General features: G+C 39.3%; 1 protein-coding gene across 2 annotated transcripts in view; it reads left to right on the top strand.

Moving 5' to 3' along the window:
- The window catches only part of SLC26A7 (solute carrier family 26 member 7), a 147810-nt gene that overhangs the window by 39633 nt on the left and 92930 nt on the right, over positions 1-15247 (top strand). The window contains exon 4 of one of the 2 annotated variants that reach the window (XM_074986956.1): positions 10180-10340. The exons of the other annotated variant lie outside the window; for it this stretch is intronic. Coding sequence (XP_074843057.1) covers positions 10180-10340 — 161 coding nt within the window. The remainder of the gene's footprint in view (positions 1-10179; positions 10341-15247) is intronic. 2 annotated transcript variants of the gene reach the window in all.

The raw sequence follows: 15247 nt of genomic DNA, 5'->3' as shown, positions 1-15247 counted from the left end.
GTTTTCTAATAGGAAATGACCTCTTGATTTGAAACTTAAGCTAAGAGGCTAAAAAGATTTTTTATTCTTTTGATTTCTTAAGATAGAAAGGTAACAGATTTATTCTGACAAAATGTTTCAGTTGACTTGATCCCAAAAATTCTGCTCTTTCGGTTTATCAATATTTTCAGAATTTAGACTTTCCATCCTGATTCGGTGTTGGAAATTTTTTACACTCTCGAAAATATTCACTAAATGTGAATTCTCTTTCCCACCCATTTTTTGTCTTAATTACTTGAAACCATGAAGAGTGGGAAAGCTTAAATTAAATTAGAATTCAGGCGTCTGGTCCTCAGCTGAGTGTTGAGACTGCTAAGCAACAGCTCTTTTTTAGAAGTAGGAAGGCTCCAAATTGAGTTTTCTCTTAAAGTTTTAGTTGACATAAAATTGTGTTGATATTTCCTCTATACCTCTCACATGTGATTTTTGTTTGTGTTGGTTTGTACCTCTGTGCTTGCACTCTGAGATATAAGGCATTCTCTGTGTAAGAATAAGCAATCTGTCACGTATAAATTGCTTCAAGGGTTGGATTGTGTCTTGTTTTTCTTGAATAAAAAAATCTGAATTTTTACAGGGGAAGTATTTTATCCCCAAAATTTAAAATCATTATGGCACTGTTTGAAAATCAGTTACTATTGATGGGCATTTACTTTTTCCCTAATATTTCATCACTCTCTGGATTAGCACTGAAGCTGATGTAACCTAGCTCTCATATTCATAAATTTTGGCATCAGTAGCTGTACTGCTATTTGTTAATGAGATCTCAGAAATTTGGTATTTCTGTACTGTTCATTGGAAAGGAATCCTCAGAATAATGCTAACAGAATGGACTATTGTGTTTCAAAATTTGAATTTAGTAAGACTGATCACTGGGCTACCACACATACTTCAAAATTTAACTAGAAAATAACTGTTCATTCACTCAGTGCAAAACAGGGAAGGAAGTTTAACTATAAAATATGTGACTGTGTAAACAGTGCTGTCAGAATACTCAAATTAGTAGTCCTGGACAATACAGAACCTGCATTTAAGTTTTCTGTCACGTCTTTTATCCATCTTGTTAAATGCTTTAACAAAATTCCTTCCCTGTTTTGCATTGAGTGCACAAAAGTTTATTTGCTAGTGAAATGTTGTAGGTAAAAACAACCTTGTGTTGGCTCTTAGGTGGACGTTAGCTCATAGTTTCCAGCTGTTAGGGGCACAAACAAGCAAAACAAGGATTGCTGTACTGAGGACACTTGGGTGGAGGGAGAGAAAGTAGGAAAAATAGGGGCAAGCCAGGGCCCCACCTCTCCTCAGCATGTTTCTGAACTCAGAGCCGTACAAGAGAGAGACCCTCCTCCCCCATAGTGGGGGCTCTAGGAATCAGACTGTGCCTCCCTACCTCCTTCTTGCTCCCACCATGTTTGCTTGGCAGTAAGCTGCAGAGAGGAACCCACTAGGGTCTCCATCTCGTAAGGGCAGAAGCAGCCAAAACAAGGTTGGTTCTTAAAAGACTTTCTGCGGTTTTGACTGGAGTTTTAGTTCTTTGCTTGCTTGTTCATGTTGATTCCATTCTAGGTGTACATATGCCCATGTGCAGTTATCAGAGGTTTTTACCTTTGCAGTGTCCGTAGAGGTGGCTGGGCTGCCCTCTTATGTGCTGCCAGTTCTATGCCAACTCAGTTCCTTCTGACTGCTGATGATGGTTGCAGCTCCTTGTCTTGCATTGCAAGAGCATTTGGCCTTCCATCCTTTGCTCAGCTGCAAGCCTGTTTTCACCTAGGACCTGTCAGGTTCCTCACGGGACCCTTTCCCTCCCTGAGATCTGAATCTTGGGCCAAAATATCTCACAGTGGCTGCACTTCATCCAGCATCAAAGTTCTTCCAGTTAGACTTTACTTCCAGCACCTTGGTTTTTGAAAGTGAAAAGGATGAAATCATCATAGTTAAATGGAACAAAATAAGAGGAGAACAGAAAAGCCAGTGGGGAAGCCCTGTGTTGTTGAGGTAATAAGGTGAGAAATGAAGTTTGAACTCAGTATTTCAAGGCTAAAAGGTCAGAGGAGAGGGTCAGTGCAAAGAGTCAAGGAAAAGAAGGTGAAATTGTCTCCATACAAGCAATGGAAGCTAAGAGAATGAAGCAGATTACTACAAGAACCCTTTGATAATTAGAACTGGATGAAGCGGTTGTATCGGCGAGGATTGGATGATGGAATTTGGCCTTTTTTCCTTTGCATTCTGTTTGTAAATGTTGACAAACTTTTTTTGTCTTTTTTAATAAGTTCTCACTGGGAAGCTGATACAAAAATATTAAGACAATTGATTGTTTTGGGAATGGTTTCATTTAGCTTGCTCATTATTGTGAGCTTGTGATTGGTTATATGGTGGTTCTCGATCCCAGATTTTGCTTACTTGGGAAACTAGTTTAGTGTAAGACTCTTGGATTGTTCAGAAATGTGCTTTTGCATGACCATTCATGCACATAAAATTGAATTAGTATGAATGTTAATAAACAAAACCACAAATGAACAAATTGAAATTCATAATTTAATTTGCTGTGTGGTTTATGGATAACTAGAGAAAGCTACTTGCCAATCAGAGTAAAGAATTGTATGAAAACCTATGCTCCATATGCTCTTAATTATTCCTGTGTAAATGTCTTCAACTGAGTTACTCTGGTGTGGATGAGACTTGGCCAGCATCCCTTATGCCATGCTTCCACACAGTCTCTAGTAAATATTCCAGGTATGTATTTTTAAAACTTGAATTTAATTAGTTATCAGTAGGCATTATCAGAGAGAAAACAATGGCCCTATTTATCATGGGAACAAAACTATACAGTCTGTTGTGTAATCATCATTATTATCTAAAGGATAAGCAAGGCATGTGTTTGAAATTTGTAATGTACTTTATCAGGTTAATATCTTTGTGCAGTAGATGGCCTAATTGTGGGAAAATATATGGCAATATTATACCTTATATAAATATATAAAATATAATATTATACAGTATATAAATATGCTATATAAACTTGTATATGTCATACTATAGATTATAAACTGAATTGTTTATAAGGCATAGCGTAAATTCAATGACAGTATGTTTAATATGCCTGCCCTTTTCTAATAGCTTCACATTCAATCTTTTAAACAGTTCCAGGAGAGCAACAAGAGGCTTTGAGGCTACAGGCCCAGTCAAATGGAAATGTATGTCTCTGGGTATTAGTCCTGTGAACTCCCACAGTCTCTGCATCCTCCTGTTCTGTGGTGTCAGTTGCAGAAAACTAAATTGGACGTTGACAGTGTATGCTGCTGCCTTCCCAGAGGTGTTCTCTGTGACTTTGACCTAGCTTGATTGGCACATGGCAGATGATCTCTAGGGAGAGTCTTTGCATACGCTTGTTGGCCCCTTGAGGTTCCAACATAGCATCATCCGATGACTTGGAGAGTGCTGTCTAAGGGCTTTTAAATTTCGTTCTCTCATACTGCTTTCCATTACTATGCAGCAGAGTTACAATAGCCACGCAGCTAGGGTCTCCCACCTGCTTTGTGCTTGCAGGTGGGGATTTTAAGGGGTGTGGCAAGCACCTGGCTGGCCAATAGGCTACACAGCAGTGATTGGATTGTCAAAGTGATTAAACAGAGCACCTGCCGTAAGGGGGGTAGGTGATATACTAGGAGTAGCCAAGAGTATGATTTTGGGAGGGTTTGTGCTGATGTACATGGAAGGATGTTGCACCTCTGAACTACCTCTCCCTTTTCTCAGCCAAGCAGCTACTCAACCTCCTCTCCCGCTTGTCAGGATAAGCTTGTGAAGGGTAGCTGAAAGAGAGCAGCATCTACCCCTCTCTTTCGTCTTTACCTTCTCCCATTCCCAGCCACTGTGCTGTGCTTTTTACTCAGCAGTTAATTTTTGCAATCCAAGCCCAGGTGTGGATTTGCTTATAGGTCTTCTGCCGACTATTAGAATGACTGCATAAATGCTAAAGTGGTCATATTAATAAATCTTCAGTATTTCACACCTAGTCTAATTTAAATGTGCCTTGGACAATACATTTTCAAAATGACCTATTTTGTAGTGTTTATGATAGTCTTTGGTCTTAGCTTTGTAGGTTGTGAGCAATTTGGGTCAGGGAATGTCCTTTTGTTCAGTGTCTATACTGAATGTAATATAATGGGGTCCTGAACTTGGGATCTAAGTGCCATGGAAGTATAAATAGTGTCAGTTAATTAATAATAATAGTCTGAACAATTCTGAAAGTTTAAGGTAAAAATCTCAGTGAACTTCAGGTGATGGCAGTACTACAATTTTCAGTTCTCCCTGTATCCGCAAGCTAGTTGGCTGTAAGAGGAGGATAGTGGTTTAAGCTTGTCAGACAAAGAATATGTACAGCATGTGTCAGTCTTCTACAAACATCACAACATTTCCCATAATTCACCTCTCACATACAAAAGGCCATTTTTTATGTAATGTTTATGTATTCCATAGTTATCCATGTTGCCAAGGGCATATTGTATAAATGTCCATCTCGATTCACTGGAGGGTAAAGGACAATGAATTTTTAAAACAATTTTTTGCACTTAGAACATCAGATGGTTTTGAAAACAAGCTAACAAACAAAAGCTTCACTGTTGGAGAGAGAATATCTTTCTTGTTGAACCTTGGTCCCATGAACAATGTTTTGAGAATTCAGACAGGCATCAATGTAAACAGCCAACCAAAATTTCCTGTCTCATTGCACTCTTAGGCTGCGTCTACACGTGCACGCTACTTCGAAGTAGCGGCAGTAACTTCGAAATAGCGCCCGTCACGTCTACACGTGTTGGGCGCTATTTCGAAGTTGAAATCGACATTAGGAGGCGAGACGTCGAAGTCGCTAACCCCATGAGGGGATGGGAATAGCGCCCTACTTCGACGTTCAACATCGAAGTAGGGACGTGTAGACGATCCGCGTCCCGCAACATCGAAATAGCGGGGTCCTCCATGGCGGCCATCAGCTGGGGGGTTGAGAGATACTCTCTCTCCAGCCCTTGCGGGGCTCTGTGGTCACCGTGGGCAGCAGCCCTTAGCCCAGGGCTTCTAGCTGCTGCTGCTGCAGCTGGGGGTCCGTGCTGCATATACAGGGTCTGCAACTAGTTGTTGGCTCTGTGTATCTTGCACTGTTTAATGAAAGTGTGTCTGGGAGGGGCCCTTTAAGGGAGCGACTTGCTGTTGAGTCCGCCCCGTGACCCTGTCTGCAGCTGTGCCTGGCTCCCTTATTTCGATGTGTGCTACTTTGGCGTGTAGACGTTCCCTCGCTGTGCCTATTTCGATGTTGGGCTGAGCAACGTCGAAGTTGAACATCGACGTTGCCAGCCCTGGAGGACGTGTAGACGTTATTCATCGAAATAGCCTATTTCGATGTCGCAACATCGAAATAAGCTATTTCGAAGTTGGGTGCACGTGTAGACGTAGCCTTAATGTCTATGAAAGAAGGGAATGTACTTTTTTTGTTTTTGTTTTTTGTTTTTTTTTGTTTTGTTTTAAGGTATTGGTTGTGCAAGTGCTGTTTTCTTTTTTTTGTGCACACAAAGGCAGTAGAACTCTTCTGTTCCCTGTATTATTTGCAAGCTGTATATCTGCCAGTATTCATTCCAGTTCTGCATAGCTATGTGGCTATGTCTGCGCCACAGGGTTTTGTCAGCAAAATGGCTGCTTTGCTAACAAAATCTGCGGAGTGTCCAGATTGCCAAGACATTCTGTCAAGAGTAAGTATCCCATGAGGAATAACACCTCTATTGGCAGAAGGTTGGTTTGGATTTTCCTGAGGGCCCTCTGTCGACAGACAAGGCTTCTGGGACACAAGGCAGCTCTGTCTGCTGTTCTTCTGGCTGGCTGTTTTGCTGATAGAGCAGCTGGGCAGTCTGGCCACTCCCTGTCGACAGAGCAGATTGCCCTTGCAATTGGCTTGGCAGTTTGGTCACAATCTGTCAACATAAACTTCTGTCAACAAATTCCTGTAATATAGACACAGCCAGTATGACGACATATTTCAAACTTGTGGCATCTTTGCAAAGGGTTCTATTACATGGTGCTCAATATAAATCTCTGGATCTTTGTTTGCTCCTGTAGTGTAAATAATAAGTAATAACAGACTATATTCTCCAGCAGAAATGCACAGTGATTTTTTGCCAATGCCATGTTCCTCAGCCTCTCCATGAGTGTTCAGGAAGGGTTGATTCCCAAGGGACAGCGAGATGGGTTTTCATTTTCACTTTTCATTTCACTGAGATGGGTTTTTAGGCATTTTTTCTTTATGGGTGGAGGGGTTTCATAGCAAAAACTGATCAGTTTAAGGGTTGCTTCATGAGGGTTTATTCATTCGCTACACTTCTGGTTCCTGTTTCATGACCGTAGCCCTCGTCCTCATGGGTGCTGTCATGAATGAATGACAGACCCTTGTGTTCCACAAATGTAGGAACATTTTGACTATAGTAATGTTTAAGAGTACATGTATCTTATTAACTATGTTTTTCCTAGACCTCTAGAAGAAAATTACAGCCAGTGTGGGCTTCAATCACAGCTGTAATTTGGGGGGACGTGTCATAAATTAATGGCTGTAGGGGGTTAAACACAGCGAGAGTGGCAAGCAGTCAGGTGTTGGCAAGCAGTCAGGTGACCCAATGATAAGAGAGAGGGATCATTTGAATTGAGGCAGTTGCTTGAGGAAGGGGTCTTTCTTTGTCTGACCACAGCAGAAAGACCAAGCTGGCAGGAGTAATGAATCCAGTAAATATCAGAGGGGTAGCCGTGTTATTCTGTATTCACAAAACAATGAGAAGTCCTGTGGTGCTTTATAGACTAACAGACTTTTTTGGAGTATAAGCTTTTGTAGGCAAAGACCTACTTTGTCAGATGCATGTAAATATTTAGGCCACAAAATGACCTGGGCATACAGATATATAAGTAGAAAGAAAATGTTTAGTTAGACATGATCAGGTTTTTTTTATTATTATTACTATTTTGGGTTTGGTACAAGACTTCTGTGGCTTGTTGCTCCTCCACTGTAAACTATAACTTCTAAGCTGAATCCCAGGGAAGTAACTCTCTGTGCTATATCATTTTCTTGGTATACTTTATCTTTTGTTTTGTTAATAACTTACTTTGTTTAAGGCAATGATTTGATTCCTGTGTGCTAGAGGGGTGTCTCTCTAAATCCATGCCAAAGACTGAAAGGTCACCTGTCAGATTGCAGCTTAATTTCTTTCTTTTGTTTTCAAGCTGTCTCCTAAGGGAGGGATAAGAGCTTGTGGTTACCCCACAGGGAGACATCCTAAGTGTGTCTTCCTGGGTTTCTCACTCAGGTGGTGGCAGCTACCTCCCAAGGTCAAACAATCTGTGACCTTGGGAAGTTTTTTTAAACAGAGCCTATAGAGGCAAGTTATTTTAAGGTCTTTTGAAGGCCTCCACCTTCTTCACTTGGAATCAGCCTTGACAGGGGTGGAGTGATGACCCATAATATATCCAAGGATCCCATCCTGAAGGCTCTTTAGTAAACTTTTTGGGTTAGACTATGTATGCTGGGTCTGTGCAGCCCATAGCACAATCAGGTTGTTGTGTATGACTAGGGCTTTGAGGTATGCTAGAGATACAAATACATAATAATAATACAATCAGCAATTGTCCTTGATAGGGTACTGTACTGGATGGCAGTGCTTTCATTTCTTATGGCACTGAGCGATTTGCCAGCTATTTTAGGGCAATGAAGAGAAACAATTTCATTATGAAGTTCCTAACTCTCAGATGGAGAGGGAAGAGTGGGTGAGATAATATCTTTCATTGGGCCACCTTCTGTTGGTGAAAGGGATAAGCTTGTCTCACAGACCTGAAGGAGAGCTCTGTGTAAGCTCACAAGCTTGCCTCTCATCAACAGAAGTTGGTCTAATAAAAGATATTACCTCACTCACCTTGTCTCTCTAATATCCTGGGAGCAGAATGGCTACAACAACACTGCACACACTAGAGATTTGTCTGGTAAACTGAAATTCGGCCACTGTGGGAGTTCCAGTCCAGATACATTAGTGTTGTATGTGTAGGTGAAATATATGGTGAAAAAATTAATTATATTTATGTGTAAAGAGTAATAACACGTGCCAGTAATTGCTTTAGATTAGTCAATACCAGAAAGTCTGTGAGGAATTCCGGAGGGATGAAATTCAGCATGGATAAATACTAGTTAATCCTCACAGAAATTTTCAATTTAAGCTACTCACACGTAACAGATTTGACAGTTTTCAGGAAAAGGATCTAATTGTCATTGTTTACTCTTAATTTAGGATGTCTTCAGAATCAGGGAAACGTGGTACAAAGGGGTTACAGTAAATTTACAGAAGGACTGAGCATCCTAAAGACAATATTAAATTGTCAGTGAATATGCAGTGGTATAATTTACTTTGAGTGCTGCCCTCAGCTTTGGGCAATCTCTCACACAATTTCCATACGGTAGTAAAACAGTCCAGTGAAAGTCAGTAAAAGTTATTAGAGGCATATGGGGTTTCCAAACAGATAATTTTAAAAGATGAAAAGGGCGAAGTGATAAAATCATCATAAAATATAGAGAGGTAGCTGGTCATTCTCTCTCTCTCTCTTTGAACCATTCAGTAATTCAAAAACTCATGGACATACACAATGTAAAGGAAGATAACAGCTAAAGGGGGATTTTTTAAAACATAATACGCAACATGTTGAACACCTTGTTTGTAGCAGGCTATAATTAAGGCATAGAGTTCAGTATGATTCAGAAAAGGGTTTGATATTACATGATTAATGATAGCATCTGTAGTTAAACTCACTGCTCGAAGGAAATTACTAGGGCTATCAAAGTGATCACAGTATCATGTTATTGGATTCTGTACATTTGGAGTTGATGGTAGTTTATTTTTCTGAAGCATCTGGTGTGATAGTAACTGATGTGAAAAAGACACTGGATTAGTTAGAACCTTTCTCTGCCTCAATATGTTAATTCCTGTGTTTCTACACAAGTTTCTAAAAAAACTTGAAATTCTCTTCATAATCAAACAAATTTGAGACGAATTCTGCTCTTGATCCTAGTGGTGGAATCCAATGTGTGTCTGTCAGCAGGGCATTACACAAATGCTACTGGAAGTACAATGTGCCCCACTGTTTATTACTTTCCAAATTTAAAACAACCTGTTTCATTCTGCTTTAATTTGATGCAACTATTTTCCAAATATATTGTTTAAACACAGAAAAGGTTATTTTAAATATATTTTACCATCTTTTTAATTTCATTGCAACTTTCAACCAGTAGCTTGTTGAGCAGTTCCTGGTAGCTAATAGCCCATGTGTTCTTGTAGTCCTTGCAGATATCAAGGGGGAGCAAACAGGTGTATAGACTTCCAAGTCTCTGAGGAGGAGACCTATATGGGCACTCGTTATCTTAGAACCAGTCCCCAGCTCCATCTCATTGGTGCCACTCAATGCAAAGGTGACAGAGAACTATCCCGTGCAGCTGGAAAGTCTCCTGATGTGAGAGGAATCTACATGTAGTATAAAGCTGGTGTACCTGATGGAGATAGCTTTGTCTGCATAACTTACTGTAGCCCTCTGCCCAGTTAAGACAATTGCCAGTAAAGTGGAACAGTGATTTTGAATCAATGCTCTCTGGGTCCATGTCCCACCATTCTCAGGGCCCAGAGGCCTAGCTCTTAGTCATTTACGATTTATGCTTCATATGCTTCAATCAAATATTTTATGTGAATTCTCTGACTTCATGTTGCCCTGATGAGTAGATGGTTTTTACATTGTTCACTGTGGTCATGTATTTGAACAGGAGAGAATAGCAAATAGAACCAATGTTTAGAGAAGTCATGGTGTTAACATACTTTGACTGACCCAGCTGTTGTAACTGATTTCATTTTAGAGCCTGGTAAACTAGTGATGTTTGTGAGATAATGTAAAACAAACGTACAAAAGGATTTAATGTATTTTACTTTAACCTATCTTCATGTTGCACAGCATGCATTTGAAACTGCTCATTTTCATTTGCTAGCAGCCAGTTATCTCATGGTTTATTAAAAGGGTATCTCTCATTGCATTAACACCAGGAAACTGCATTTTAATGTAATCACTAATATATATCTTTGGTTTCTTAGGTAGCAATGTTTGTGCTGCACTTGGGCAGCACCACGTTCTTGTTGACGGAACCTGTGATAAGCGCAATGACAACAGGAGCAGCTACGCATGTTGTGACTTCACAAGTGAAGTATCTGTTGGGAATGAAAATGCCATATATATCTGGGCCACTGGGATTCTTTTATGTGAGTTCACCAGAGGACCTATTACATTGATTTGCTAACGTTCTATTTAACATCCATAGTTTTTTTTGGAAAGGAAGGGTATGGAGGTAAGGACATGATTGTGCAAATCCTCCTGTGAGCAAGCTATCCCATTCAAATCAGTAGGATTTGTGAATAGGGCTTATTTGAGTGAGTGAGTAAACAGGATTATGTCCTAGATTAATCCTTCTTGTTTTCTGGTTAAAAGTAATTGGTTAAGTTTTGCAGCTTTGCCAATAACTCTTATTATTAGATTTAATAATTACAAATATTACATTTTTTTTCTTTCAGCTCGGGCTACAGAATACCCAGTTGGTAGGGCGATACAGGGTGTGTTAATCTTTGTTGAACATCTGATGAGAGGCAACATCACTACATTTCAGATTTCATTCCAGACATGTTTCATGTCATTTTTTTGAGTGTTAGTGAGGTGACAGAAATACAGTAAGTTATTTCTGGATGTCCTGTGCAACAGTTACTTTGTATATGCTACTTCTATTTTATGATACAGCTAATTCTTATCACAAGCAAATGTCAAACTTTTCACGTTATTTTAGTCACAATAGCATGCATGCAGCATGCCTCGTAAAGCTGCATCCCTTTGGGAATGTAAACTCTAAAGGTAAACATGCTTGCTTGGAGCCTTCCATGGCAAAGTTACTTGACCTTACATGAGAAACACTATTGTGAAACCACGTGCTCTAGGATAATCCACTGTAGAAAAAAGCTTCCCTTGTAGACATTCTGATCTTGTTCTTTCAGCACATTATAAATAATAGTGTTGCTCCTTGTTAGGAAGATAGTTTGCACACGCTCAGCTGATGGGCAACTAAAGAATGAGTGCCTACTTACTATCTGACACAAGGGCCCTTGACCAAGGAACTGGAACTGGGCAAATAGCAGATTTTTTTTATTTGCTGATAGTGCCACAAAATTGAAAAAAGATTGAAAAGAATGTTTGTTTCAGATCAACTTAATATTTTTTGACATTCATAGCGAACAGAAAAGTTGGGGAAATAGTTCATTTTGAATCAAATTACATGTATTATTCAACCTGAAACAAAACATTTTATTCAATTTTGAGTATTTTTAAAATTTAATTTTTAAATAAAAATTCTATACTAAAACTTGTTCTACATTGAAAAAATAAAAAAAAAGTTTCATATAGAAAATGTTGGACTCAAGCATTTGTACTTTTTTCTGAATTTTGAGGGAGGTAACTGCAACAATTTAGGTAAAAGAAATTGAGTCATGAAATGTTTCAGTGTCACCAAATATGCATGTCTTACTAAAAACAGTTTTGTGCAGAAAGTGTCACCTATTGGTGCAGGTTGAAACTCTGTAAACTAGAACTCTCTTGTCCAGCAAACTCCATAATCCGACGTGGTTTTAGTTAGCCGAACAACCATTATCATGGGTGTGGCCAAGTTTCCAGCGGTCCCATAAACTTTGCTAACAGCCAACAGGCTGTCAGTGTTCTGTGCTGTTATTGAGCTGTAATTTACCCCTAAATATCATCTTCTAAGACCCCAGTGAGCAGTGGAAGTGTTGGCAATGTGCTAGAAAATATTGACCTCTGGTTATCTAGCAAATTCTCTCATCTGGCACTGGCTAGGTCCTGAGGTCCAACCTGTAATTTAGATACATGCATTTTCTTTAGCTCCTAAAGAAGAATGCAAATAACATTGACCATATTTCTTGTGTTTCTCCTACTTCTCAATCACTACTTGATTCAATGTCCATATTTGAGTCAGGCAGGGGAGGATTTAAAATGAATTCTCTGTGAAAATCTCCATGCAATGTGGAGATCAGTTTAAAAATCTCCCTGACTTGGTTATTTCCTATTTAGTGGTTCCTTTGCGTCATATTTTATGTTAAGGGTACAGTGGTAAGACGTCAATACAGGGCTAATAATAATAATAATTAATAATGAGCATTTGTAATTTATTATACAGGTAACAAACATGAATTATACGAATTTCAGATGGTTATAAGCATTTAAGTACAATATATCATCAACAACCTAGTGGACTATAGCAAATGATTTACCAATTATTACTCCTTTCTCAATGTACCTTTAATATAAAGTCTGACTTCTAGAGCTGCTACGCCAATTACACAGAGTGTATTGATATCAAGGGATATTGCCATCTGGTGGTGATGACTACCATTAAGTACAGCAGCCAAGAGACAACTAGGTCAGGGTGCATCTACTTTAGGAACTTATTTCAATCTTAACTTTGAAGTGAGAGCTACTTCGGAGTAGCCTGCAGAGCGTCTACACATGTTTTCCCTTACTTCAAAGTTGACTTCGAAGTAAGGGAGCCCAACTTCGAAGTCCTTGCTCTGTTCCTGGGAAGCATGGTGTAAGTAGTTTAACCTCAAAGTAGGGTGTGTGTAGATGCTCAACTCTGAAGTCTGTTGCTTCGAAGATGTACTTCGAAGTAAGCAACTTTGAAGTTATTTTTGTAGTGTAGACATTGCCTATAAGTAATAAGAGATGATGTAAAAGCCAAGACAGGATTGAACAGGATTCAAAGAAGAACTAAATAAGTTCATGAAGGACAGGTCCATCCATGGGTTCTAGTGATGATGGACAGAAATGATGTCCCTAGCCTCTCTTTACCATAAGCTGAGAGTACATAACGGGATAGATCATTTGATGGTTATCTATTCTGTTCATTCCCTTGAAAGCACCTGGCATTGGTCATTGTCAAGATAGGGTACTGGACTAACTGGACCAGTATAGCTGTTCTTTTGTTCTTAGGCAATAGCAGTAATACGAGGAAATAATTCTGTTTTAGGATGTTGGTGATATCATAAATGATGTCATAAAAACCTTTGAGGAAGTTTTCCCCTTCTCCCTTGCATTTTTGTTTTTCTGGGACATATCATAACTGTCTTTGCTGCACTTCTTTACCTTTGCTGAAAGCAACTTCTTCCCTTCTTTACTAAGTTTTGGGTGGTGGTGGGTGGGGAGAGACAGTTCCCATCCCCCCAAACCTGAGATATGTAGGAGGTTTTGTAGAAAGTTTATTTAAGATGGACCTTGTGAAACAAAGACATATCTGTTTGTTAGAAGGCATGGTTTTGCTTTAAAGGCACCATAAAAACTAGAAAAATTCCTTGAGCATATTAGCACATATGGGACAGTTTGAGAACTTACCAGTATCTCAGTCAGAAGCAGCAGACAATATAATTGGCAACATTAGTTGCTATGGTATTAGTTTTATGTGAAAACTGTACTGAACAATTATGTACAATTGGGCACATGTGATCAGAGGGTAAAATGCAAGTTTGGCAACTACGCTTTTTGGACATTTTTTCAAAAATTTGCGTAGTTTAAATACTGCTGCATAGCCTCTCTTTTCATTTTTTCCAATCAAATCTCCCCTCCCCACCCCCAATTACTTCAGCATCTTTTCTGACCAAAATAGCCCTCAGGGTTGCAAAGCAGGGATCAAGAATGTTAATGAAGTTGGATAGGAAAGTCAAAAGGAAAACAAGTCAATGAAACATTTTCTTTTAATGAGAACGAGCTCACAATTAAATATGTACAAATGTGATTTATATGTGGAGAACAAACCTACTTTGAAGGCTAGGGGCCTGGGGGATTTCTCAGTCAAAAACACACTTCTGTGATTTATTAAATCTCGTTTTCCTTGTATACAAGTTTTAACATGGCCATTATGTTATGCAGCCTAAAATCTTACTATATTGGAGAAAAAGAATCCCTAACAGGGCAGATGGGATGTGGGAAGTTTGCGTTGTGGAAGACTGTGGCAATGGAGTAAGAGAAAATCTGAAGTCTTATTTCTACAAGTGGAAATCTGTTGTAGAAAACTTTTGAGAACTGAGACAAAATATACTTGCAACTTAGCCATCTTCAGCCTCACCCAGACCCCCCACAGGTTACTGAAAAATGCAACACCACAAAATGAAGTGTTAAAGTCATTCAACGAAACAAACCCATTTTTCAAAACAAGGGATGGCACCATGCCTGAGTGCTGGAGTGCTGAGTTACACATTTGCTCCAAAAAAACTTTATGGACCCACTCTCACTTTGGCCTTCTAACTTTTAACATGTTCTCTAACTAAATTGTTCAGTTTTAAGTCTTAAAACATCTACAGCGGCTGCCAGTAAATTTAATCCCAATGTAGGTTCCATTTGCTGACCAATGCTAAACAATGGAAAGAAGCACTTTTAAAAAAATTAATGGAGTCTTTTTGCCTGTTAAGTTGTATTGTTTGGAGAACAGATGCCACTCTTTTGACTAATTTGTTTTTAATCTCTTATTTTATTTGTTTCAACCTCTGTACCTGTTTTTGGAGCTAAGCTTCATGGTTTTCGTTTAAGATCTAAAAAGGGAGGAGGAACTCACTGATGTTTCAGAGTCCATAGTCTTTCTTTGCTATGAACATTTACCTTATATACAGATTGCTTATAATTAAGGTCACCTAAAGGTGTTGTTACTATGTAAGGACAGTGCACAATTTTTTTAAGAAATTCAATGATGTTTAAGGAAATTGTCCTTGCAGGCCATTAATTTTCCAATAGAGTGGTATCACTCTAGGTGATTTTGTTTACTTGTGTATGGCTACGTCTACACGTGAAGCCTACATCGAAGTAGCCTATTTCGATGTGGCAACATCGAAATAGGCTATTTCGATAAATAACGTCTACACGTCCTCCAGGGCTGGCAACATCGATGTTGAACATCGACGTTGCACAGCACCACATCGAAATAGGCACTGCGAGGGAACGTCTACACGCCAAAGTAGCACACATAGAAATAAGGGTGCCAGGCACAGCTGCAGACAGAGTCACAGGGCGGACTCAACAGCAAGCCGCTCCCTTAAAGGGCCCCTCCCAGACACAGTTGCACTAA

This window comes from Carettochelys insculpta, chromosome 2, assembly GCF_033958435.1.
Source record: "Carettochelys insculpta isolate YL-2023 chromosome 2, ASM3395843v1, whole genome shotgun sequence".
Classification (NCBI taxonomy): domain Eukaryota; kingdom Metazoa; phylum Chordata; order Testudines; family Carettochelyidae; genus Carettochelys; species Carettochelys insculpta.
Note: the sequence above shows the minus strand (reverse complement) of the source record. Positions and strands in the feature narration are given on the sequence as shown.